Source organism: Sciurus carolinensis, chromosome 14 (assembly GCF_902686445.1).
Source record: "Sciurus carolinensis chromosome 14, mSciCar1.2, whole genome shotgun sequence".
NCBI classification, from domain to species: domain Eukaryota; kingdom Metazoa; phylum Chordata; class Mammalia; order Rodentia; family Sciuridae; genus Sciurus; species Sciurus carolinensis.
In genome coordinates, this window is record NC_062226.1 from 63175736 (window position 1) to 63202149 (window position 26414).

The 26414-nt window shown below is 35.4% G+C and overlaps 1 protein-coding gene across 7 annotated transcripts in view; it reads right to left on the reverse strand.

Moving 5' to 3' along the window:
* Kdm4c (lysine demethylase 4C) overlaps positions 1–26414 on the reverse strand; it is a 360726-nt gene that overhangs the window by 250511 nt on the left and 83801 nt on the right. For 5 of the 7 annotated variants that reach the window (XM_047524586.1, XM_047524585.1, XM_047524589.1 and 2 more), the window contains 3 exons: positions 16496–16545; positions 5954–6057; positions 1035–1172 (listed from right to left, as the gene is read on the reverse strand). In XM_047524586.1, the coding sequence (XP_047380542.1) occupies positions 1035–1172; positions 5954–6057; positions 16496–16545 (292 nt within the window). Of the gene's footprint in view, positions 1–1034; positions 1173–5953; positions 6058–16493; positions 16546–26414 lie in introns of those variants that run through there. The other 2 variants (XM_047524590.1, XR_007104946.1) reach the window with 1 other exon arrangement.

Genomic DNA, 26414 nt, shown 5'->3' on the forward strand with positions numbered 1-26414 from the left:
GTTTTATGCCAAGAATTCATTCAAATGTTTTCTGAGGTGCCAAAGGGTCATAATTATATTTATATTTTAATATATTATGCAATTTTCTAAATTCACAAGTAAATTAAACCTAGAGTTATCTTTCCTGAATATATTTATAAGTTCACCCAATGGTTCCTCATGGAAGCTTTATCAATATGAAGTGAATAATATTCAGCTGCATGATACAGGAGCCAAGATAAAGGCCATATAAGCTTTATTTATCATTTTTCACTGAATCTATGTCAACTTTATATACACTGTAAAACAAGGTTTCATTTAGAAATGAGTCTGTACCAGCCTGCACCTTTGCCTTCAAAGCCACGGGAAAGGAAGCAAACCTAATAGAAACAGTCATCACTTTAACGATGTCCTCTATTTAATGCTGCAGGGGGAAAGTAATTAAATTTAATAGAAATTATTATTTGTGAATGCAAACACACAGTATGTGAACTAAATTAAATATACAAGGCAAAAGACACAAAATTATATCCCAAATATAACATGAAAATATACTTTTTAAGTATGTTCTATATTCTTACTTTCAATAAATCCATTTCTGCACTAAGGGCAGTTTTATTCATTTCTCCTTACCATCCTCTCTCAGACTCTTGTTATTACAACTTTATCAGTCACTTCCTTCTATAAATTGTTTTACAAGCCATGGACTGAGCACTAGCAAAGAGAGACTCAAGTTTACCTAACATGAAGACACTAGAAAATCTTGCTCAAAACCAACTGGTGGCCATATGACAGAAACCAAACACCCACTGCATAAAATTACCTGCCAGGGTAAATTGCTCCATATTAATCTCAAAGCAGGAAACCATATCTACAAGCAGTAATTCAGTCCATGTAAAATAAACATATCTAGTTTGAAATAAATGAATACAGTGAGAAGCACACAGTGTGATTGATGGAAAAAAAAAAAAAAAGCTATACATGATCTTAAGTTTCCCACTATAATAACAAGAATACACAGTTAATTTATGCTTTATTTCTGAGGCATAACTTACCAATTTAGCAACTTTTCCATAGTCAATCCATCTGACAGTAGCAAAATTTGTAGATTCAGCACAGTTGAATCCATGATTGAAACCAGCATGGTAGCCATACGGGAAAGTGATCATAAACTCCCCAGCCTCCTGAGTGATCTGCAGGGTAGAAAATATGCAATATTCTCCAGTAATAAGCCTTTCCAAATTGTGAATACAATTAAAATGTATTTCCTATAAAAAAGTCAAGAAAAGATTGTTGGATCAGAGCTATGCCAATATAAAAGAAGCTCTGTCAGATTCTCAATCCTTTAATAGTGCTTTTTCAGGAAATTTTGAGAATTTCCTGGAAAGTGTCACTTCTTATACTTTATTTCAACTATTCAAGCTATATTTGAAGACCAAGATAATAAATTTCATTTGAAAATGTCTGTTATTTGAACTAATTCATTCACATTAGTTTTATATATATGTACACACATGTATATGTACACAAATTTTTAATACTTTAATGCAACTTACATCACTGGATTTATACATAAGAGATAGCACAACTGGCATGTCAAAAGGAAGAGTTACATAAACATTAATAAAGCACACTGGACAGGATATATTATGAATTCTTGTACGTAAAATTTACAATGTTCACCCACTTATTCTTTCATAAAATTTAGAAAACATTCAATTAACTTTATTCAACAGTAAAATTTCCATCCAAGGAATCATTCCAATATATGTATGCACGTGTGCACGCATTTTTTAATATAATTAACTTAAATAAGGGACCTAAAATTACTATTAAAAATGTATTTATTCTGCTTCCATATTTAATTAGAGGCAGTTTTTAGTATACAATCATCAAAGCAATATATATATGTGTGTGTGTGTATATATACATATTTTTTTTCCTACCATGGGTTAAAGCAAAAATCTTTAGTGTTACTTCTTTTTATAAAATTACCTATTCAACACTGGATTATAAATTTATGACTCACTCCTTCAATCAGAGTAATATAATCTTAGTTTTCCCATTTCTAAGCTTAAAATGTTTCTTCTTTACTAGTACCCAACAGATGCTTTGTATCTCTGAATCTTTAAACAGGTGTAAAATACAGGCAATACTCACTGGATATGAACAAAATGAAGCCAAGTTCCTCCTTGACAAATATTTTAAAGAATTTAATAGGTGTTATTAGTTCACATTCAGAGTCTCTATTTTCAATTAGTTCTGATAAAATTTTTTAAAAATTTAATGCCACACTTTCAATTATCCTACAAACTCAAATAAAAAGTAGATTTTATGGTAGATAGAATTTGCACACAATGCAATATTCAAGATAATATGCAGTTTGATCTGTTTTGACAAATGCACACAATCATATTCCATACCCCTATCACTTTACCACAAAAGAAGCTCCCTCATACTCCATCCCAAGCAATTCCCAGCCTACCACACGATCCTACCCTAGTAACAATCACTCTTCTATTTCCTTTCATCAGTAGTTAACTTCAACTCTCCTAGGGCTTCATAAAAAAGAAATCATACAACCTATTCTGCTCCTAGAGTTTCCAAGACACAACCATTCAGTTGCATGGAATCATTCCTAAATGATATTACAGCCTAAAAATATACCATGCTCTGTCTATCCAATCACCTATTGATGAATATTTGTGATGCCAGTACTTGCTTTACAGAATTAAAACTGAACTTGAATCCAATAAACCTCTTGCACATGACTGATGATTAAGAATTTCTCTAAAATCTAATACAAATATAATTCTCAGAAGGAACAAAATGGAGAAAGAAGAAATGATTAAAACATTCTCCATGCACTGTCACCTAACCCAGGAATCAGATGTGATCTCCACCCCAACATAACAATGAACTTCTTCAGAAGAAATATAATTTTATACATTATTACTACCTGTATTTTTTTTTTTTTTTTGCTTCTCTACTAGCTCCTCCCCACACCTCTTGCTGATTATAAATGCCTTGAAATGAAAGATTCTGTTTTAACTTTCCCTGCATAGCAGGTACTCCACATATTCTTGTGGACTGATTGTAAATGATGTGAAGAATGTATTCATAAATAACTACCTAAAAATTGCACCAGCAGAATAGACATAAAATATCAGAATAGACATTAAATATTTTCAGGGATTGCTCTGTATACCAATAATAGGGCAAGCAAAAAAATACAAAGAAAAACATAAATAGGAATAATATTAAGAATGTAAGAGTCAAAACTAGACTAGATAGCAGCTGTTCTACATTTTGTTTATGAACCAAGAGAAAATGGAGTAATAATTTATCACAATATAAGTAAAAAGTAAAAATCAGAGAAAATTCCATCATTCAACTCTCAGTATCAGGAGATTTTCCTAAAAAATAACCTAAATGAGCCAAAGTGATGCCTTCTCAATGGTACTGAAAAGAATAAATGAATCTCGTGGCATGTCAGCCCTAAAAGGTTGGGAAATGAACATGTTGGTAGAGATGTGAATTGAAGCATACAGGAGGCATACAAAATAAATACAGATGCACACACTGCAATCCAATTAACACTTTAGGAATGCTACAATGATATATGGGGAAGCAGTTTTTTCTCAACAATTCTGAAATTTTCCTTGTAACCCTTCCCCACCCTAATGAAACACCAGAAGGTGTTATGCTGCATTAAGTGGCAGCTTAGCTATCTAACCTGGCAGGCAGAGACAGCTTTCCAGTGGTCAACTTGGTTCTGGCTCCAATTTCACTGCTCAGAGTCATGTAAGAAGACAGTCCAATCCTCTTCTTTCCTGTTGTCACTGATTCTCATTAATTGACTGGTGCTTCTTACTTGAACTGTGTTATAAAACTCACCTTGCTCAACTGTTTGTAACTGTGGAAAGGCATAAAGAAGGGCAGGACAAGGGCAGGACTCCACTAGAATAAAGAAGCCACCTTTACAGCTTCAATGAATCCTACCTACAATCAATTTCTGTCTACCTACAAAATCCTGCTCTTGCCATGTTGCAAAGGAAAATCTGTTCCCACTGAATTGGACTCTAAATTTTAAGCCTCTGTCATTTCTACAAACAGGTGAGTTCCAGTTGGTCAAAATACAAGCTAATTTGCTATCTCTGTGGTGATAAACCCATAAGGAAGTTATGGGTTCAATCCCCAGCACTGCAGAAAAAGAAAAAAGAAAAGAAATCAACTGTCTGTTACACATCTCCTCAAGAAGCACAGTGTCATTACATGCCCAACACTAAAATGGTGGTCACATTTCATATGAACAAGTGCCACTGGTCCTCTAAATAACTGGTGTCTCAGCATCTGAGGATTGAAAACTCATCCTGTCACTTCCATAGTAGCCACAAAATGTCAACCAGAAAAGCCCAGATGAGTGTCAGACACATCTAGTATAATCTACCACAGAGTAGTTGGGGAACTACAGTCCAGGAAGGTAAAGCAGGGCAGAACCTGCCTCCTCCTTCCCCAAAGACTGGAAAGGAACTACAAGATAAAACAGGGTTCCAAACTGAGAAAAGAATCAACTCCACAGTCCTATCCCTTCACAAAACCAAAGACTAGCCCTAAAACTACTGTCCATACCTTAACCAGCCCTAACTGACAGAGGATTTTCTGTCCTGGGGGATACTAGTTCATTCCTTCAGGCAGACAAAGATGAGCTTTCTCTAAGTTGCCTTCTAATATCCCAACTTATGTCCAAGTGTCTAATGAAGTTCATGCCAATCACCTAACGAAACACTTGATAATGATGTGTCCAAGACTCAGAAAAGCCTGGTGCCCAGAGGTATCTGCAGGTAAGACAAAATCCCACCACAGCAGCCCCCCTGCACAGCCTCTGCCCTCAGCACCTCACAGCACAGCAGTCCATTGTCACCTCCTCTCCAAACCATGCCCCACCACCACCATGCACAGCTTTAAGGCTGGACTCTTTCAAGGATATAAATGTGTGATTAAAGCACACTTATCACAAAAAGAGTGAGTTCCCTACATGATTGCTGGACAGATGCTCTGTAAGGGTGAAAGAACTGCCCCAAGGTGAATGAAGATTCTCACACATGGAAAAATCCTATTTTGAACAGAGTCCTCCTGCCAAAACAGGGCCACATTAAGGACCTAAGATTAAGAAGTAATGTTTCAGTCACAAGTGAAAAGCTTCTAAGGTGGAAAACAGCAAGGATTATGAGAATAAAAGTCAAATAAAAAAGAGAATAAAGAAGAGCTATTTTTTAATGTTTGTATAAGTAGCTAAGTACATAATCCTCCTGAGACTGTGGGAGCGCTTTTATTTATTTGGTCAGACCTTTTATCATTTCACTTACTTCACATAAAAATGCTCAAGCTCTGTAATAAATTTGACCCAGTAACCACTCTGAATACAAAGAAGATGGGCTCTAGTATCTACCGAGTTTTATAGAACTTAATTTTCAGAAATATTCTATAGAAGCACTCTCTGATTAAGTTACCAATTTTATCCATGAGATCTCAATTGTATTATTTCCAAATGTTTAGAAGCAGAAAAGTGATATTGTGATCACTGATTCTAATCAACTCAACCACTACTAATAATTTCTCCAAATTTTTTTTAAAAATATATCACACAGATATATTACTCACATAAAAGACTTAATCTAGAAGCATAAACTCTTATTTTGTAGAATGTGCTATATTTTATTTATATAATTATTAGGATGAAATATAACAACATGAAATCTCTAGTAAATATATCACAAAATAAAATTAATTTCAAATTTGGATTTAGATAAATACTTGATGTTATAAAACATGCATTTGAACTTATCTACCCACATCCTAATTACCTTTTTTTAAACATCTTCTTAATCAAACATTAACATATGTTAAATTCAACTTAAGTATAAATCATACACACAAAATATTTATGTGTGAAAGAGTAATACTGATATACCTTGTCAAAGGGAATACCGTATTTCTTCAATACTGATGGAGAGATCAGTGTCATCTTGTGGCGAAGAAATGCATCACATCCTTGGGAACTGCTTGGGAAAAAACCTAAATAAAAACAATAAATAGAAGCAGCACTGGGTCAATTGAGATGAAATTTCAAAATTTTATATAATTTCTGGTGTTCTTAGAAAATGACAATTTTTTGCCAAGTATAGGAAAACCAAAAACCCTCTTAACACCAAAAACCCTCTTACTACATAAATCAGTGAGAATTCTTAAAAATTAAGGAATCTATATTTATGTCATGAAAGGTTAATCATCTTTACAAAAAGATTCACCAAGAACTGCTTTTGTAACATAAAATTACTAAATGTCAGGAATCGATTTCAATTTGAAATGTGTTTAAATAAATTCAACCTGTCTAATGTATGCTAAATGGACAAAACATTAATGCAGATATGAGAGTAATTATGCTTTGGTTTCTTTTTGTTTGTTTGTTTGTTTGTTTTGTGGTGCTAGGGATCAAACCCAGGGCCTTGTGCTTGCAAGGCAAGCATTCTACCAACTGAGCTATCTCCCCAGCCCTTGTTTTATTTTTGTAGGAGGGACTTTATTCAGTGGTGTTGAACTGCTGAGTCACACCCCCAGCATGTTATTTTTTTATTTTTACAGGGTCTCACTAAGCTGCTTGGAGCCTCGATAAGTTACTGAGACTGGCTTTGAACTTGCAATCCTCCTGCTTCAATCTCCTCAGTTGCTGGGCTTAGAGATGTGTACCACCATGCCGGAGAAGTATGCATTTTATTTTATTTTTTTAAATATATGTTTTAGGTGTTGACAGACCTTTATTTTATTAATTTATTTATATGTGGTACTGAAAATCAAACCCAGTGCCCAACACATGCCAGGCAAGTGCTCCGCCACTGAATCACAACCCTAGCCTAAGTATGCATTTTAATAGTGGAACCTCTCATCTGAAATTCTAAGGTGATCATTCCAGAAGCACTCATCCCAATGTCTGGCATATAGTAGGCACTGAGCAGTTTTAGGCCTTCCTTTGTTTTTCACTAATCATTTTTAAACTAACTCCCTACTAACTTCTAAGTTTCTATAGTACAATTGGATAACTTGGTTGACAACAACTAAGTATTTCAAAATAGTAGAGAGGATTCTGAAAACTGTAACTCCTCCATAGTCAATACGAGGGGACAACTGCTGAAAACCTGCCCTATCTAACTGCATAGCTCACTATACACAAATAACTCAAGAATGTCACCAACTGATGAAAGGATCACCAGAACTCTGATTCATCATGAACCAGCTCTTCTCGTGGAATAGAAGCATTGGCCAGGAATTGTTCCCCACCTGCCCTCAGTACTGAAGACTAAACTCGGGAGGTTTTACCACTAAGCTACCTCCCTAACCCTTTTTAATTTTTTCTTTGGAGACAGGGTCTCACCAGGTTGCTGAGACTAACTTGGAACATGCAGTCCTATTTGGGATTACAGTTTTGCATCTATGCCCACCTTTGCCAGGAATGTTTTTTAAGTAGGTAAGCCTTTATCAATGTCACAAATGGATATATAAGACACAACATGTCAAAAAATACAATAATTAATTATTAATTAAAGAATCAAACAGCCAAGAAAAAGCAATAGAGGTATAAGAAATCAACCATAAAAATATAGTACATTCTATTTAAGCATCTACACCTAGATTTTTTGTTTTGTTTTGAAAGAAGGAAATACACACAAAAAAGTGTTTCTACAGAATTATCAAAATGCCTACAATTTCCGCAGGACTAAAAGACACAGTTTTGTACTCTGTGTTCATCTAATGCAGACCTCTGCTTACAGTTATATTCATTATACATAAAGACAAAATGAAACATTAGTGAATAGAGAGAAAGTACCACACTAATCTAATAGGCCTTTCTACACAATAAGACAACCTAAGTCTTTCACACAGAGAATAAAACAATCCATGGAAATATTTTAATAATATAACTCAAGTAGATCTATCCAACTTTTCAAATCTGTAACTTTGTGCAACACTATATGAATTAAGTTTTAAATTAAAATCAATGAAGAAAGAACAGCATATTTAATTTTCTTCTGATATGGATTTGTAATCAGGACCTGAACAATGCAGTGACTGGTCATAAGTTAATTTAAATTGGAAAACCACTGAAGGAAGGTAATTTGAAGTATATTAAGAACTTCAGATTGGTTCAGAAATTATATTTACAACATGTTATTAGAATTACATTTTATATCATCCTGGAAAACATCTCATAACTAAACACAAATTATATACAAAGAATATGCCTTAAAGTGAGCTTCCTGGCTCATACTTACTCTCACTTCATACTCTATGAAAAGGTATTTTATGCAAGATAGAAGCAAACTGTTACAACCAGAATAATATGTAACATATAAATGATAATATTTTTTGAGAATCAGAACTGTCCCAGCTACAGAAAGGTTAACATCTTTCATCATAAACAAAAATATAATTTTGGAGTCACATGTATAAAAAACAACAAAATCAGATCTCACAGAAAACATTTAACTAAAAACCCCACTTATGACTACCAGAGTTTTTGTGTCACAATTGCAAAAGACAACTCAGTATTGATCAAAATTTTTACAAATTCTTTTAAATTCATTATGCCTATTTACTTTCTTGGATTTTTTGTTGTTGCTGTTGTTAATTTAACTTATTTAGAAGAAATCTTCTCTGAAAGCCATCATAATTTAATGTAGCTACTGTAAAACGTTCCACAATACGTGCCATTTTACCAGGTTACACACATCAATGGAACAGTTCATTCTTTCACAATTCTAAGGACCAAGAAGTTCCAATCAACGAAGTTCTGTGGTGCCCCCTCATTTATGTAATACTGAGTACCTCTGGGATGCCTCATATACTCCAGGCTGACCAGGTAATATGTCAGGTGCAAAACACCCAAAATAAGCCTTTCAAATTTCTCTATGGCATATACTTTGTCGCTGAATCACTTGATTTATTCTTAAATGAAAACACACGTATTAGAGGAGCATAATATAAAATCTGCATGGGTGCTAGGACTTCGCACTCTCTTATTGTGTAGAGATGTTTTGGAGGAAGTATTTGAGAGGCAGCCCACTTTGAAGTGAAAATTGCTGTGGGACTTTCTATAAATCTTAGCCAACCCTCTCTTACAGTGCTTAAGAAAAAAGCTTGCCTGAGCACCAACTCCTTTCTTCTTATGCTCCCAACAAACACAGTTTTAGTAGTAGCATATAACAGAAAAGTTTTATTCCTAAGTGCTCATATCTTTCGTTACTTGAAGTCAGATTTGCCTTGAGCAGTTGCGTAGACAGTCTCCAATCACAACCTTAACACTCAAGCCTGTGACTTGTAGAATCTCACAGTGCTTCAATTACCCCATCTGTATAAACAAGATGCTATTATTACATTCCTTGCTGCATTCTTGTGGATATTTAATGAGATAATGCACACAAAACAAAGCTTATTCAACAGATGAAAACCTAAATGTCCATTAATCAATAAATGAACAAAATGTAGTACAAACTCATACAATGGAATATCAAAAAAGACTGAAGGGCTGCTACACAATACAACAAGGAAAATATAAGTGAAAGAAGCCAGACATAAAAAGTCACATATTATATTATTACATGTATATGAAATATCCAGAATAGGTAGAGAAAGAAGTAGACTAGCACCTAGTTGTCAAGTATCTTTAGGCAGTATCTTATGCAGTATCTTTAGGGAATAGGAAGTGACTGGTTAATATGTACAGAGTTTTCCTCATGTGATGATGAAAATATATGGGAACTAGACAGGTCCACATACATGATAGAAAAGATAAAAACATAGGGACAGAAATTAGATTAGTGGTTGCCAGCTACTGGGGGTAAGGATAAAGGGACACAAGAAAACTTATAGAATACTACAACATGTTCTGTATCTTAATAATGGTGGTGGCTACTCCACTGGACACATTTCTCAAAACTCATTGAACTGTATTCTTAAAAGAAGTAAATTTTACTATAAATAAATTTTACTTCAATACATCTGGCCAAAAAATTAATTAGTTCTTGTGAAACTGTTTTAGAAATAGAATGACTATAATTGGTGTCTTTTTTCCTTCAAATGAAAAGACTTCCACTTTGTCAAATAGTTCAATATTTTATAATATATTAGCTATTACAAACTAAGAAATTCTTCTTAAATCCCAATCTCATATATCTCAAATTACAAATACATACTGTTGCTTTAAACTGCCAAAAGTTCAGACCTTGGGAAAAGACATAAAAATCAATTTAGTCTAGTGACATTTTGTTTGGGTACACAAACACTAATCTGGAGACACTGCCAACAGTTATTAACTACTCAGAAAAAAGGGACAGAAAAGAGAAAGGAAGAAAGGAAACATCTAATGGGCAGACCTACTTGTACACCAGCAAAATGCTTTAAGATAATATCATTCCTGGAGAATATCAATCTAAGTGGAAAAAGTCAGACTCAGTGAAAGTTCAAATGTTTTCACTCATATGCAGAAGCCATAAAGAAACTGAGAGAGGAAAAACAAAAAGAAATAAAAAATAGGGACCTCATAAAAACAGAAGTGTGACCAAGAGAGCCAAGAGCAATGGGGATCCAGAGAAGGAAGAGGGAAGGGCATGGGGAAGTACTGGGGAATGAAATCTTCCAAAATATACACTATGTCAATGTACAAATAGACCACAACAAATCCTACTTTTATATAAAATTATAATGCACTAATTACAATGATGATGGTGACAGAAGGAGATCAGTAGAGTAGAGCAACTGGATGAAGGAAGTTGGGAGGGAAAATAAAAGAAGGTACCAAAGTATGAGATTGATTAAACTATTTACTTAACAAAGGATTAATATCCAGAATATATAAGGAACTCTGACAACAGGGGGGGAAAAGACTACAAAAATGGGCAAATGACCTGAATAGACTTTTCCAAAAAGTAGGAATAAAAATGGCCAACAAATAAATGAAAAACTGCCCAACTGGACTAATCATCAGGGAAATGCAAATAAAAGCCACAATGAGATATTATCCCAGTTAGAATGGCTACCACTAAAAAGACAAAAAAATAACAAATCCTGGCAAGGATGTAAAGAAAGGGGGAATCCTTATACAGCATTGGTGGGAATGTAACTTAGGACAGAGATAATGAGAAAAAGTATGAGGGTTCCTTAAGATATTAGAAACAGAACTACCAGAAGATACAGCAATTCCACCATTAGGCAAATATCCCAAGGAAATGAATTCATTATATCAAGGAGATACTTGAACTCACATGCTTATGTTAGCACTAATAAACAATAACTAATATATGGAATCAACTGAGGTGTCCAGCAATGGATAAAGGAAAAATATATGAATGAATAAAATATAAATTCATCAATGGATGAATGAATGTACAGTGTACACACACACACACACACACACACACACACACACAAAATATCATTTGGTCATAAAAAAAATGAAATCCTGTCATTTCAGGCAACATGGATGGAACTGGAAGACATCACGGTAAGTGAAATAAGTCAGGCATACAAAGACAAATACTGCATTTCTCACTCACTCGTGGAAGCTAAAAACATTAATCTCATAGAAGCAGTGAGAAGAATATTGGTCAGTAGACACTAGGAATGGCAGGGATGAGGAGGGAAAGAGAGAGGTTAGATAACAATACCAAAATACAATTAGGTAGCCAGAATTAATTCTAGCTCTATAGCACAACAGAGGAACTATAGTCTTTAACAATCGATATATTTCAAAATAACTAGGAGAGTTCAAAGTTTCCCAACACATAGAAATGATAAATTTTGGAGATGAAACAGTAATTATACTGATTCACTCATTACAAACAGATACATATATCAAATTATCACACTGTAACTTGTAAGTATCTAAAACTATTGAGTCAACTAATTAAAAATGGAAAAAATGTATTTTTCCGCACAATGAATGCTAAGAAAAAGAGGAAATAGAAAGACTGCTTCTATCAGAATTATTTTCAGAGGTGGATGTACATGATGAACACACATGAAATTTCTGGGCAAGCTTATTTATGAACCACTAAATTATATGGGAAGAAACCTGGTAACTTTTGCCCACATCCCTAATTAAGAGGCTGATTAATTAGAGATTCATGCTACACCTAGCCTCTCTGCTCCCTGTAGCTAGAGGAATGATTGATTTTCCAAGACTACATAGAATATTGTCTCTAGATTGCCCAAGCTTCACCCGGCTCCAAATATTCCATGATTCATCCACATCTCTACTGTTAGAGCTTTCTAGAAGAGGCACCAGGAAATAGTTCAAACTGATTTTTTTGGATCAAGTAGGATGGTACATTTTTAAAAGAAATTGCCTTGTTTTTAATCTTCTGAACATTGTGCCTTGTGTAATGAGACAGTTATTTCTATTTCAAGCTGACAGGCAAAAACTCAGAGTTAAAATACAAAGTTATGGCTGGGGTTGTGGCTCTGTTGGTAGAGCGCTTGCCTTGCATGCATGGGGCACTGGGTTCAATCCTCAGTACCACATAAATAAAGGCATTGTATCCATCTACGACCAAAAATTTTTTTTCAAATAAATAAATAAAACATTTAAATTTTCCATCCAATTTAATAGACTGATTACTACTCATATGGTCATTTACTGCATTCCTACCACTTTGCTTTGTTTTTTGCTTCTTCCCCTCTTGACACAACTGTAACACAGACACCATACACACACATCACCCAGAACTCTCCAGGCCAATCACACGAACATCAAACAGATCAGAGTCAAGTTAACCAAGAACTGTCCTGGCTCAACCTCCTCTCCAATCCCATCCTCAAATCCCATCTTCATTTCCCTCCATAATTCCTCCCTGGTAGCTGTCATTCCCTGCCTCAATTCTTCCACCCAATTCTATGTTGCTTCTTCTCAGAAGTACTAGAACATACTGGATATAAAATATCCAAATACATTTAAATAAATACAGTGATATTGCTGACATCAAATAAAGAAAAAATTAACTTTAAGGATTGTTTCACTATTCTTAATGCTAGCCAACTGATTATTAGATGCAAATAATCAACCCCTGATATATCACTCAGTGATCTCCAAGCGTAAGGCATGAATCAGACATGAAAGCTGAGGATGTATCACTGGTCATCTTCATTTTTTATGGCTTATGGGACCCTTTAAAATTGATTATGTATAATCAGGGGTAATTCATTTGTAAGACTTTCAAAATCAGGCATTTAACAGAGTATTTTCAATCCATCAGCTAAATGAATGCTTAAGGGAATAATAATATTTACCATTTTGAGACCTAATAAAAAGTACATTTTCCTAATTCCAAGAGCAAGGTATGAAAACAGGTCAATTTAGAATCTGTACACAAAATTAAAATAACATGTTATTTATTGGTGCCCTTCTATTCTCTTAATAGCAGTGGTTCATAATCTTTTAACACCAAACCCTCCCAGGGTATTTGATGATGGTTTCCCAGACATGTGTATATATGTCCAATTTTCAATATTACTTTAAGGAGTTCACAGAGTGACTGCCTGTATCCCACCCACAAATTTTTGTCCATTCCCAGGCACAAGGATCCCTGCAAATTAAGCTGACCCTCTCTACTCCACAGGATTAGACTGAAGATTACTAAGCAAAAAAAGGAAAAATAGCACACACACAAAAATACACATACTTATAAGAAGGGACTAAATTAATCCTTCATAACAATTATTATGTTGCTCCCTTTTACTACACACAGTATTTTAAAACAAATAAATAGGTGTGAAGCTACAGTTCCAGCTACTGGGGAGATTGAAGCAGGTCTGCTGGAGTCCAGGAGTTCAAAGGACAGCCTGGGTAGCACAGTAAGACACCAGTCCCATAAATAAAATTTAATTCTCACAATGAAATCCAAAACTAAATAATAAATTTTTTTTAAATGAATAAAATGGTGAAACTAAGATAACCTGTTTCAAGGAAGTATAAGGATCTAAAAGAACCAAAAACCTTCTACTATACTGTTATCACAAACAGATTTCTGCTAATCTTTCATACTTCCAAAATCAGCTGCACAATGTCCTAAACCACATATTTTGCTCCAGTAACCAATGTTTTCACAAAATTAGATCATTTTCATTTTTAAATAACAATTCACAATAAAAGACAAGTAGAATATAGTTTTTCACAGAAATTTTTAGATGTTCCCAATTTAATCTTTATTTTGCTCTACTTAATGTGACACCAAAGATATTGTCTTATTTCTAAAACAAATGAGATTCAGACATTTTAAAAACTAAAAATCTTCCAAACTGTCATTCATGATTTAACATTATACCTCTATTCTTTTCTATATTTGCAATCAATTGTATCAAACCAAAAATTAGAAAGAATGCAATGGTATTATAAGCAAATGTAACAAGTATAAAAATTGCAACAATTCACTTCAGATTTTTTTATTACATTAATGTCTACATAATATTGAAAAAATACCTGTATAAATGAGAAACCAGCTGAAGGGCAAAATCAAATTCCTGGCTTTATTAGATGCAGGTCTAATATCTTTCAGATAAAATATTTGTAGGTGCCACAGTCAATCAAGATTTCAATAGAAACCAAAGATGAAAGCATTCATGCATAAGAGGCAAGTGTGATAATTATGATGTGCAGACAAGATAATGGAAAATATCTGAGCCTGCTTTTCATTTTATGTATCAAGTACTGCCTTGACCTAGACATTCTATAATGCTCTATCACATTTATGCATTATTTTATCATTTTAATTATTTAGCAGAATTCAATTAATTTGGCTGGCATCTGGTCAGTGGATACAAATCCTCCAATCTTTCCCTGCTTCATTTCTCAAAATAATGCTGCAAAACAGTTTTAAAATTCTCATTCATTTTTCAAGTATATTAACCTCTTACTGATTAAACAATTGGCACCCATTTTCCTGAAATGTCATTTTCAGACAGTTTACTTCAAAGCATGAATAAGGCAACTTATATCACAAATTTCAGTGTGTGACTCAACACTGCAAAGTTTACACTGGCTTCAGTTAAAAACTTCTCTGGTAGTGAGGTTAATAGAAAACGGTGGAATAATTATTACAGAGAAGAGGATAATTCAGCATATAGTTTTAGCGGAAAGTTCACTGCCTATGTATTTAAGGATTATGGTAATCACCTTCTAAGCTCTGCTCTAATCTATTATCCAAAACCAGGACTCATCCACCTTAATATTCATGAAAATAGTCCCTAACGAAGTTCAAGATTACAATTACATTGCTATTATTACTATAATGTATTACATTAAAAAAAAAAAAAAAAAAGCTGGAGTTTTATAGTTATTAGCCTGCCAAAATTATAATGTTTCTTACAAATGTGATACTGTAACTGTTCCTTCTAATAATCTCCTAGAATTTGGGGTAAAATAACTTTTAGATGCCATTAAGAATTTTTGTTCAGAACTGTCAAGTCAAAGAATGAGGATTCTCAATGTCCGCATTTCATTATTAAATGAGAGCATATCTAATATGGGAACAAAATTCCTCTCCTCACACATGGCAAACCTACCAATGAAACTTAGATCAGTGTCTAAGAGGATACTACTCACTCAAGATTCGGTCCTAGTTACAAACAGAATATCTTGCTCAAATGGAATTCAACTGTTGTCACTCAAATGGATTCAACTTTCCCCTGTGAATAAGTCACAACCAGACTATCTCTTCTGTGGGGAGGGTAGATACACACAAAACGGAAGATACAGGTGGTGGGGCATGGGTCTGGTTCTTCTCTACACATACAATCGGATGAGGGCAAGGCTACCTAATGTACCTTTAATAGAAAGAAACAGGAAGGTGGCTGTTTTTGCTGCATGAGCAGGCACAAGGTGAAACCAACAAGGGAGCTACCACAAGAATTCTTCATTCTGGCCTTAGTGACAAGGAAGAAAAGTCACAAAAAATAAAAAATTCAAGATGCAGAAAGTTAATTTTGCCAGTCCAAGAAGACACATTCTTAGGTGTATACTCAGAACATTCACTTTCATCCACAAGAATGGTGCCAGGCCTAGTGAACTACACAGTATCAGAGGCAATAGAACCCTTTGGGAAAATGACATGGTAACATAAAAAGTAATCAGACACATGCACATGAGACACAGCAACAATACTCCTTGAAAGAAAATAACTTAGAAGGAAAAATATTATGATGTCAAATACATTATATAAGAGGAAAAAACTGGAAACAGATTAAGTACAATTCTTGATGAAATACTAAGCAACCAGTTCAAATAAACATGGAAGATTATGCCACATGAAAAATATTCACAAATTAATGTGAAAAAATTACAGTTGTTCAACTAGGGAAATATTTAAAAGCAATTAACCTAGAACAAATAAAATCAACAGACTGGCACACTGCACTATAAAAACACCTCAAAACAGGAACCTATCAAGGTAAGAAATCCAAGTTTTACCTTGAGCTAGTCTTTCAAGTCGTTTTCCATGCTCCGGAGGAATAGCATACCTAAAATTTTAAACATAAATAGAAATTTTAAATTTATAATATTTCAACTAGTATCCTAAGAATATCTATTCCTAAATAATGTCATGTTAAAAAAAAAAAAAAAAGGCACCAAATTCCATTTTGATGAACTGAGTAGAGATTAGAAAAGCAATCACAAGTTATATCCCTTAGACACTAAATGCAAGAAAAAAAAAAAGTATAAATTACCTATTTAAATGTTGCAGCCCTGCATCTCAACTACATTTTAAAGATTAGGGAATAAAGACCCAGGCACAGTGAAGTACTTAAGCCAAGGGGGATTCCTTGTCGAAGTCTAGATTCTCCCTGTTCTCACACCACTCCAACTCACTATCCTTATTTTTAGATACATGTTTTTTGTTTTGAAGTTATTTAGTTTTGACTTGTTTTCAAGAGAATCTGAGTACTATCTTTTTAGCTTTTAAAATATTTGTATTGACAAGACAAAAAATAAAATTATCATGCCAACATTTATACTTCCCCCAAACTTTTCTAAGAACATTAGGATTTTCAAACAGATTTTTATAACAAAAAGTTACCAGCCTTAATAATACAACTTTTATTTATGATTTTGTGACTTTTTAAATCTGGGTCATAGTAATAATTTTCCAGCCCTGAAGAGATTCATTTCTAATTCCTGATGTTTTCAAAAGTACTTGAAATTATTTATTACAGAGTTACTACAAGTTTTTAAAATAGTAATCTCATAATACCCTATACAAATCTAAATTTTAAAGGCTTTAATGAGGAAGTTTACAAATACTGAGAATAAATTTAAATGATCATTTAATGTTTTAAATAAAAATGATATTTTTTGAAGTCCTACATTGCTTATGTTTACTAGCTTAATATCTAGTAAGAGCAAGTTACTTTTTACTGGTAACTTATCTAAATGTATTTAACACCACATTTGGTTGCATTTAATGCCACTGATAACATATGCAAAACTTAATTGGATCCAATATAACTAGGCAATTCAGTAAGAGAAAATTCAACCATATATCCTGTTCCTTAAGGCACTGCTAATGAAATTATTCCAACTGAATTGGGGAGATAAAATTTTGGCATAACTAAATGACAATAACCCAATGTATATTTAAGGCTGCTTTTTCCCAGTTTTTAATCCCTGGTTTACATTTTGAATATAACTATAAAGGAAAAGGAGAATATATACATATATACCTATGATCTCACAGTCAAGATGATAATTTCCCTCATCACACACACACACACACACACACACACACACACACACACAACCCACTTACAAATAATAGGTATATGGCTCTCCATAAAGAGTTGGATGTACATATCCAGATTCATTTTTCTAAAAAATTTGCAAAGTTAAGACTTCTCAATCTGAAGTTTAATCACTGTTCAGAGAAAAAGTAAATATGTTCATCTGACAAAGGAGAAAGAAACAGTAAGGCAAGATGGTTCCAACCCAACTCGGATCCTGTTTACTCCTTCTAGGATCTGATCACACGTATTCAATACTCTTCTAACTACACATTCAAGCAGTCCCTATCATTCTAGTCATCTAAATCCTTTTCTACCAGTGTACTATTTCCCAGTTATTACTGTCCTATTGGTCAGACGATTTTATTTTGTTCTACTTTTCTTCTTTAGGTTTGGGACAATGTCTTAAGTCTACTTCCGAATTCTATAAAAGATCTATTCTGTGTTAAGATCATAAATGAATATGAATGCCAGGCACAGTGGTACATGTCTATAATACCAGCAGCTTGGGAGGCTACGGCAACAGGATCACAAGTCCAAGGCCAGTCTGGGCAACTTTGTGAGACCCTAAGCAACTTAATGAGACCCTAACTCAAAAAATAAAAGGGATTGTGGATGTAGCTCAGGAGCAAAGCACCCCTAGGTTCAATCCTCAGTACCCAAAAGCAAAAACAAAAACAAAAATCCTTATGGCTAACCAACCCTTGCTATAATAGCTGTGGAAATCATAGAAGGATGAAAACTTCCTTCCAATCACTTTGCCCCTATACAGAGAGAGACATTTCCCAAGTAGAACTACACCCTCACCCAGAAAGCCATACTGTGGTAATATCCAGTAAAGCACAAAAGTATGAAAACAAAGACACTCTCTGTTCTGTTGCAGGCATTATCTTGCTCAAACCCATTCATTTCCACACTTATCCCTATGGAATATTTTGCATGGTTCTGTGTAACCAATCCTATACTTTCTTAAATAATATTTAAATAATAACCATATAGACAAAGTTCCCTGAATAAGCCCAAGGTCTTGCCCTGGAGTCTAACAAAGGACAGTCAAACCTGATAAGTAATAATGGCAGTAAGATGTAAAGTAATTGTCAGACAGTACTATTCTTCTGTCCATAGTCAGATGCAACACGATAAAGGAACTACGAAAGACTAGTTTACATTTTATGGATTCATCCAAATCAGCTAGATTCTTATAGTGAACAATAAATTGACAAGAAGCAATATTCACACACAAGCAAAACATTGTTCATGTCTTATTACAACTACTTTAACTCTACCAATAAAGCCAGAGTGAGTAGAAAAACAATTTGTTCTCTGCATACAAGTCAGAGGGTTAGAAGGGTCCTTAAAGATAATCCAGTTCACTGCTTCTAAACCATTTTTGTTTGTTTTTTTTGTTGTTTGGTTTTGCTTTGTTTATTTCTGTCCACACAGTTAACAGGACAGCAATAAATGGCAACTGGGAGAATGAAGGACAAGAGAGACTCGCATCACTTGGGGATGGGGAACCCAGTATACTATGCAACAAAAAACAAAAAACAAAAGAAGCACCCTAGGTTATTCTGACAGGGCAGGGCAGCACAAGGGGATGAGTGGATAACTCTTCTAATTACCTCATCCAAGGACTGGGTCACTAGTGACTTCCCACAGTCTCTCTGATGCCTCATCCTGCTGATCAATCCCCTCACCTTTCCTGGAAGAGGGATCTGTAATATGCTACAGATACATAATAATGTGTAATTATTTAAACATTTTTTTCTTGAGATTTTTTTTTCATTAATATCACAAGGAATAACCTAAATCAGAATGCTAAACAAAAAATTCACATAGCACTTTCAAACCAGAAAGCAATGTGGCTTCCAGACTTGCAGATTTGTGCAGCCCTTGCCTGCAGGTGCCTGGCTTTCAGAGCTCCCCAAAGGACTCCCTATCTTCTCTGAAATAGCAGCCCTGCAGATCCAATCACAGTACTACCTTCATGAGCAACCATAGCAATCTGAAACCAAACCACTCCAATATGCTTCAATCCACACCATAAAAAGGGACAGAGCAAAAGAACAGGCAAGAAAATAACAAGGTACCAACATCTGCATGTGTTTTTTCCAAAAACCATCTCTCCAAAGTGGAATGATAACATCACAAGAACTGAGAAAGCCATCTTGCACAAGTCACTTAACCACTGCCAGACCTCCATTTCACAGAACACTAAAAGGATCAAACGAGTATGGTTAGCAGCTCATTATTTAATGACAGCTACAAGGCAATGAGGTGAGTCTGACCTGCTGACCCCACACATCTAAATAAACCTGAGAAAATGTTCAGAAAAACTGATTCAACAATCACATCACCAGGGTTAGACAGGCACATAAAAAGCTGATTATGATTTGAAGATCCCAGTAGGGCAGCCCACCAAATTGATACCCAAGTTATATTTGTCAGCCTTTTACTTGTTCCTAAGAGTTGTCATGCATTTGCCTGCATCTCCCTGTCCCCAATGTCACCACCTTGCCATATGCCTGCATCTCCCTGTTCCCTATCACACTGACTACCACTGCAGCGTGCTAACCAGTTACTCTGCCTCTAGTCTTCCTCCTCTATCCAAGAACCCTGACCAGAGTATGTCATTCCTCTCTCTGCCCCCATTTCCAGTCCTGCTTAAAATCTATCTAGCGGGAAGACCTGGAAATAAGTACAAGCATGCCGGAGGGCATATATGCAGACAGGTCAACAACCTCAAAGCATCTCAAATTCTGGCCCTGACCACCACCTAATGTTTCTATAAAAGTTTCCCGTAACCTCAGAAGCCTCAACATACCCAAGGTTATATTCATGATCTCCCCCTTTAAACTGGATCACGTTCCTAGCATTTCCACTTTGGTTCATTGCTCCATTTCCGCTTTCCTTCCAAATTGGAAATATTAAAGACACCTCCTTATTTCTCATCTTCTCTGCATCATTGCCAATAACAAAATCAACTCACTCTACCTCTTCAAAACCTCAAATTCACCTCCCTGCAGCACTGCTCCAATTTCAACATTTCTCAGCCTGGACTAGACAGACTACTGTCATAATTGAATTCCCTACTGTATCTCTCCCTGAGTAGCTGCAGTTCTCAAATTACTATCATAGCATTAAAACCTTTATTCCTCACTTTCTGGCATTCAAGATTCCCCAATCTTCCCAAACATGCACACTCTACTCCCAATAGGCTAGACTATAAAGTCTTCTGTCACTCAAGGATTCTGCCTTACTTCTCATCTCAAACAGACCCTCTGCTTCCGATTACACATCCTTGGAGCTTTTTTTGACCATTATAAATCTCAGTAATCTCCCTCCTTTTTTTTTTTTTTTTCCTCCTAGAGCTCTTCAATTTTACTTTTCATATAGCAATTATTATATACACTCTTTCCAAAGTTAGCCACTGTTCAATGTGCATGAGTCATTTTTGTCTTGATAGGTACTATATTCTATGAGGAAGAGAAGGCCTACCATCTCCCAGAAAGGTTCCCATAAATTATCCTTTTATACCCGCCTTGTATAGTAAATGTCTGGTCCATAGTCAGGCACTTAATTACTTGCCACAGTCACTCTATTATGTGGTTTAGTCTAAATTTTTTCAGGATATGAATATATCTCATGCTTCTCTGTACTCCTTGAAAACCATCAAATAAAATGCCTACCACTGTACACCCTCAACTATATACTGATTTGTTAATAACTGCTCATTTAACCTTTTTCAAAGTGTTTTTCAGATACAGTGAATATTGCCAACAGTTCTATTAACACGAAAAATCTATGAATCACTCATGAACTATGAACACACTAATTAGATGTGTATGGATCATGTTTTATTTAAAGCCAAAGTCTTTTGTGTCCTTTTAAAATATATATTTATTTTGAAGATCAAGGAAGAGATCCTGCTAAGCATATTTGGGTGGTTTACCCAAAAAAAAAAAAAAAGGACCAAAAATGATATTAGCCTGGTGACTGCAATACAAATACTAATATCTGAATGAAAATATGTTGACACTGCAAACTATCAGTAAGTAATGATATGCTTTTCAAAACATTACTAGATCCCATTTCCCTGAGTCAGATTTTCTCTATGAATTATTCTTCTAAACTTCTCCTTTTAACATACTCTTCAAAGGTTGGGAATGTGGCTCAGTGGTAGAGAGGTTCCATAGCACACGAGTTTCATCCTTAACGCTACGGGAGGGCAGTGGGAGAATATGTTATTTGGTCCATTTCCTTGTGTAGTAGTAGTATTCAATGAATAACTCCTATTTCTAAGATTATTCCCTCAAAAACACCCTGGGACTATCAATAATGTTCTCAGGAAGAAATGTTCTCATCTACCCAGACCCCTGACATTGCTTAGTCAAAAGCAGTCACCACAGGCCCCTCTGCTGCTCACAACAATGTGCACTGGCACCTCTCACTGGGCCAGCTTCTGTCCACCCTGTGACATCCATGGCCACAGAGAGGGGACTGCCCATTCTAGATCCAAACATGTTTAGGCAGGTCAGTCCTGAAACAAGGCTGCCCTCTGCTCCCTGCCCCTAACTGAAGCTGTGTGAAGTGGCCCTTTTCTCCTGTTTATTTCTCCTTGTTTGTTTTTTTTTTTGTTGTTGTTGTTGTTGCTCTTAGTACTCAGTATTGAACCCGAGGGTGCTCTACCAACATTATTTTATATTTTTATCTTTTTTTTTTTTTTTTTTTTTTTTTTTTTTTTTTTTTTTTTTTAAATGGACAGGATCTTGCTAAGTTGCTAAAGGCTGGCCTCAAATTTGTGATCCTTCTATCTCAGCCTTCCAGGTCACTGGAATCACAGGTGTTCGCTATGCACCCAGCTACAATTCTTGTTGCTGTTTTTAATCACAGTTATCCCCTGTGAAGAATCAAGTGCACACCCCCAAGGACAATTTTTTAACAGATAACAGCACTAAGAAGACTTCTCCCTCTTTAACAGGCATAAGCTTGTGTGCCTGACTTACCTTCTCCAGTTATAGAGGGTTGAGCAGAGTTCCCTTAGGATCACTTTTCTGGACCTCCCCATTTAGACAAGGGTCTGGAGTGGGGAGGAAAGAACTCTGCTGGGGGACTGGGGTCCCAGGAGAGGGCTGGGCTCAAGAACCCAGCCAGACCAACAGAAGAGATGCAAACAGCCGCAAGGTAGCCCCCAGCCCAGGCAGATAGGACCCAGGCAAGCTCCCAGAAGATCCTATTCCCTCACATGAACCAGGCAGGCAGCAGCTGCTGGGAGTCTTAAGCCTGGCTGGCAAAAAGAATCACCAGAATACTTATTACTAACTCCCCATTCTCAACCAAGAAGGCCTGGCTCCTGACAGGGTGGTTACCACCATGGAAGGACTTCAGAACCTGCAGCCTCAAAACATGCCCCCATGGTGCATGGTGTATACTGATCTTCCCAGGCCTTCAGAAAGGGCCATCTGCTCTGCCTCCTCTTATACAGAGCAAGTCATAACCATTTTGATTTCTGATGTTTTTATTTGTTTTTATGGGGAGGGGGCAGGAAAACAGTCCCCCATCATTCATCAATGGAGTTGGGGGTGCCCCAATGCTACCACCTGAACAAACCCCCAGGCCATCTCTATCTTGCCCTGGCTTCTTTCCCACCACATAGCACCCCATATATCTTTTACTGACATCCATCCCTAGGTTTGGGGGGTGGAGATTACTGGGGATTTAATGCAGGCCAGCCTTGGCAACTTAGTGAGGCCCCATCTCAAAATTTATAAAATAAAAAGAGCTGGGGATGTGGCTCCTCCATGGTTCAGCTAAGCACCCCTGGATTCAATCTCCTGTTTAAAAAGAAAAGTTCAGTGAAATAGAAGCTCCGATCAATAAATGATTACAGTTCATCACAGCAACCATTTATTGAGCACTCATAACACAGCAGAGCTTATGCTAAGATATTACAATACAAGTTCTACTTCTAGCTCCATGTTACTAATAAGGAAATCAAGGCTTACAGGCATCACTTCATTTGAGTATAGAGGATGATAGAGCTAGTCCCAACCCCAGATCTTTCTGACACCAATGCCTACAATGTGCTCCTCAGCATATATTCCATTCCTGTGTCCCCATCAATAACCACAAAGATATCAACAAGAACGAAGTGACATGGTTAGAGGAGCGCATCTCTCCTCCAAAGACACCCCCAACCACTATAATGATCAAACACCAGATGCTAGCATTTTAAATGAATTGCAAACTGAAGGTACAAAGAACAAAGCAATAAACTACTACCTAAAACTTTGGGAATGGGAAGCTCTTTTTTTTCTTTTTTTTCTTTTTTTTCTTTTTGGTTTGTTACAAAAAATTTTGTCATGTTAGAAAAATACTTTATGGATCAAAAGTATTATAGTTGTATTATATTTAATTAAAAATCAAAACTTCCTGAAATATTTGCATATTTCTAATTATATCAAAAAGAAGACTGAACAACTATATATTCTATACTTATGCTACATTTTCACATTACTTATGGTGTAAAGTTTTAAAAGTTGGGCACTAATTTATTAAAGTTTATGCATTAATATAAATTATGAAGTTTCAGGTCTATGGAAAATATAGCATTTCATACTTGATTCTCAGTTCTTAAAATAAATGAATGTGAAAACAGAAAGTTAAAACTCTAGGAGATGCTGTGGTCAGATGCACAGGGCCCCTACTGACAAGGCCCCTACCACCTTCACAATGGAAGCTCCCCACACGTTCAGTAGTAAAGGGATTTTTCAAGTACTAGATGTTTCAGGCAACTAACTTCCTTTCCAACTGTATTTCACACATCCTCCCCTATCCACCTCCAGGGCTCCCAAAGACTCCTGCAGGTGCCTCATAGATGCAATTGGTAAGGAAACAGTCATACACAGTGGTCAATCAACTCTCCCTTTATATATTGAGTTTATATATTGACTTTTTACAGAAATTTGCATTTATAGAAAGTCTTAAAATGTCTTCAGCAGGCCAATGTGTTCCTATGCAGGAAACCACCACAGAAAATGTATTCTGATTATATATGAGTGTTCTGTGGTAAGATTAGATAGCACCAAAGTTTTGCCAAGAACAAGCAATTCTGTTACCCTTTTTATTACAGGGGTCTGGTTTACTATAGTATCAATACCTGCCCCAGTTCCTGACACAGGTGTGGGTTCAATAAGAATTCAATAAATAAAAACAAACAAAACTATAAATCACCGAACAGATGAAATGTTTAATAACAGAATTGAGCATCAATTTCTGTCTCCTCTCCCCAACCTTAAGCCATTAGGCAAGTGTTCTATCACTGAGTCATATCCCCAGCCCTGGATCAAGCATTGATAAAACAAAATAAATGCCATTCTGAGGAGATTTTAAAATACAATATCTTTAAAAGTTGGTAATAAATGAAAAATATGCCTATTTGAAGATGTTTCTCCATATAGCTTCCCAAAGTCAATTTTTCCCAACAAAAAACATTTTTGAGCTTATATAGAAATCTGAAGTCAATGTCTTTTCCAAGTGACTATTATTCAAATTATAATTATACTATCCATGAATAAGATAAATAGGCTTAAAAGATGCCACTACAATTGGCTTACAAAGTACCACCACGATTAACTCCAAGAAGATACAGAAGCATTTTCAAGATTTCCTGTGGGCTGGAGTTGTGGCTCAGTGGTACAGTGCTTGCCTGGCATGTGTTGAGGCCCTGGGTTCGATACTCAGCACCACATACAAATAAAATAAAAGATCCATTGACAACTAAAAAAATATTTAAAAAAAAAAAAAAAAAAAGATTTCCTGTGATTGAAGTTTAACCTTCAAGAGACAACTACCTATTACAGCTTCTTTAGAGGTGGAAATCTATGAGAACTGAGAGGCTTTCAAAGGTGCACATTTTTCAAAACAATCCAAACCCAGACTACAGGGGGGGGGGGGGGGGGACTCACAAGTAAAATTCAAATGAAAAAAGGACACAAATTCATAGCTTTAACCATTAAAATAAAAATAATAAATGGACAAATCATTCTTCTGATACCTGACATGTCCTAAAAAATGTTTATTTTCTTTAGGTCTTTTATGATGGATAATATCTACCCAAAGAAGATGTACTTTTTTTTAAACCCTCACAAAAACTCTATTAAATGAAACATTTTTGTTTTTTGGGGGGGGTTGGAGGGTATTTTTTGGGGGGATCTCTGGTCAGAAAATTAGAGATCATGCAACTGACTGTTATGTCCTCTATGAAATACATAAATCATAAATAATATTCCACAAACATTATGCATGAGTCCTCATAAGGAAACCACTATGGAGCCCACACAAGCAAGTAAGAACTAGAGGGAGTTGAGGAAAGGATGAATTCACAAATATTGGGCACATTACATTTGACGTGCATTCTGTTAAGATTTCTGTGACACATCTGAATTGACAATCAAAACATAGAAGTAGGGCTGGGGAGATAGTTCAGTTGGTAGAGTGCTTGCCTCACAAGCACAAGGCCCTGGGCTCAATCCCCAGCACCACAAAAAAAAAAAAAAAAAAAAAAAAAAAAAAAAAAAACATAAAAGTAGCTAAAAATTTCTAACGTTTCT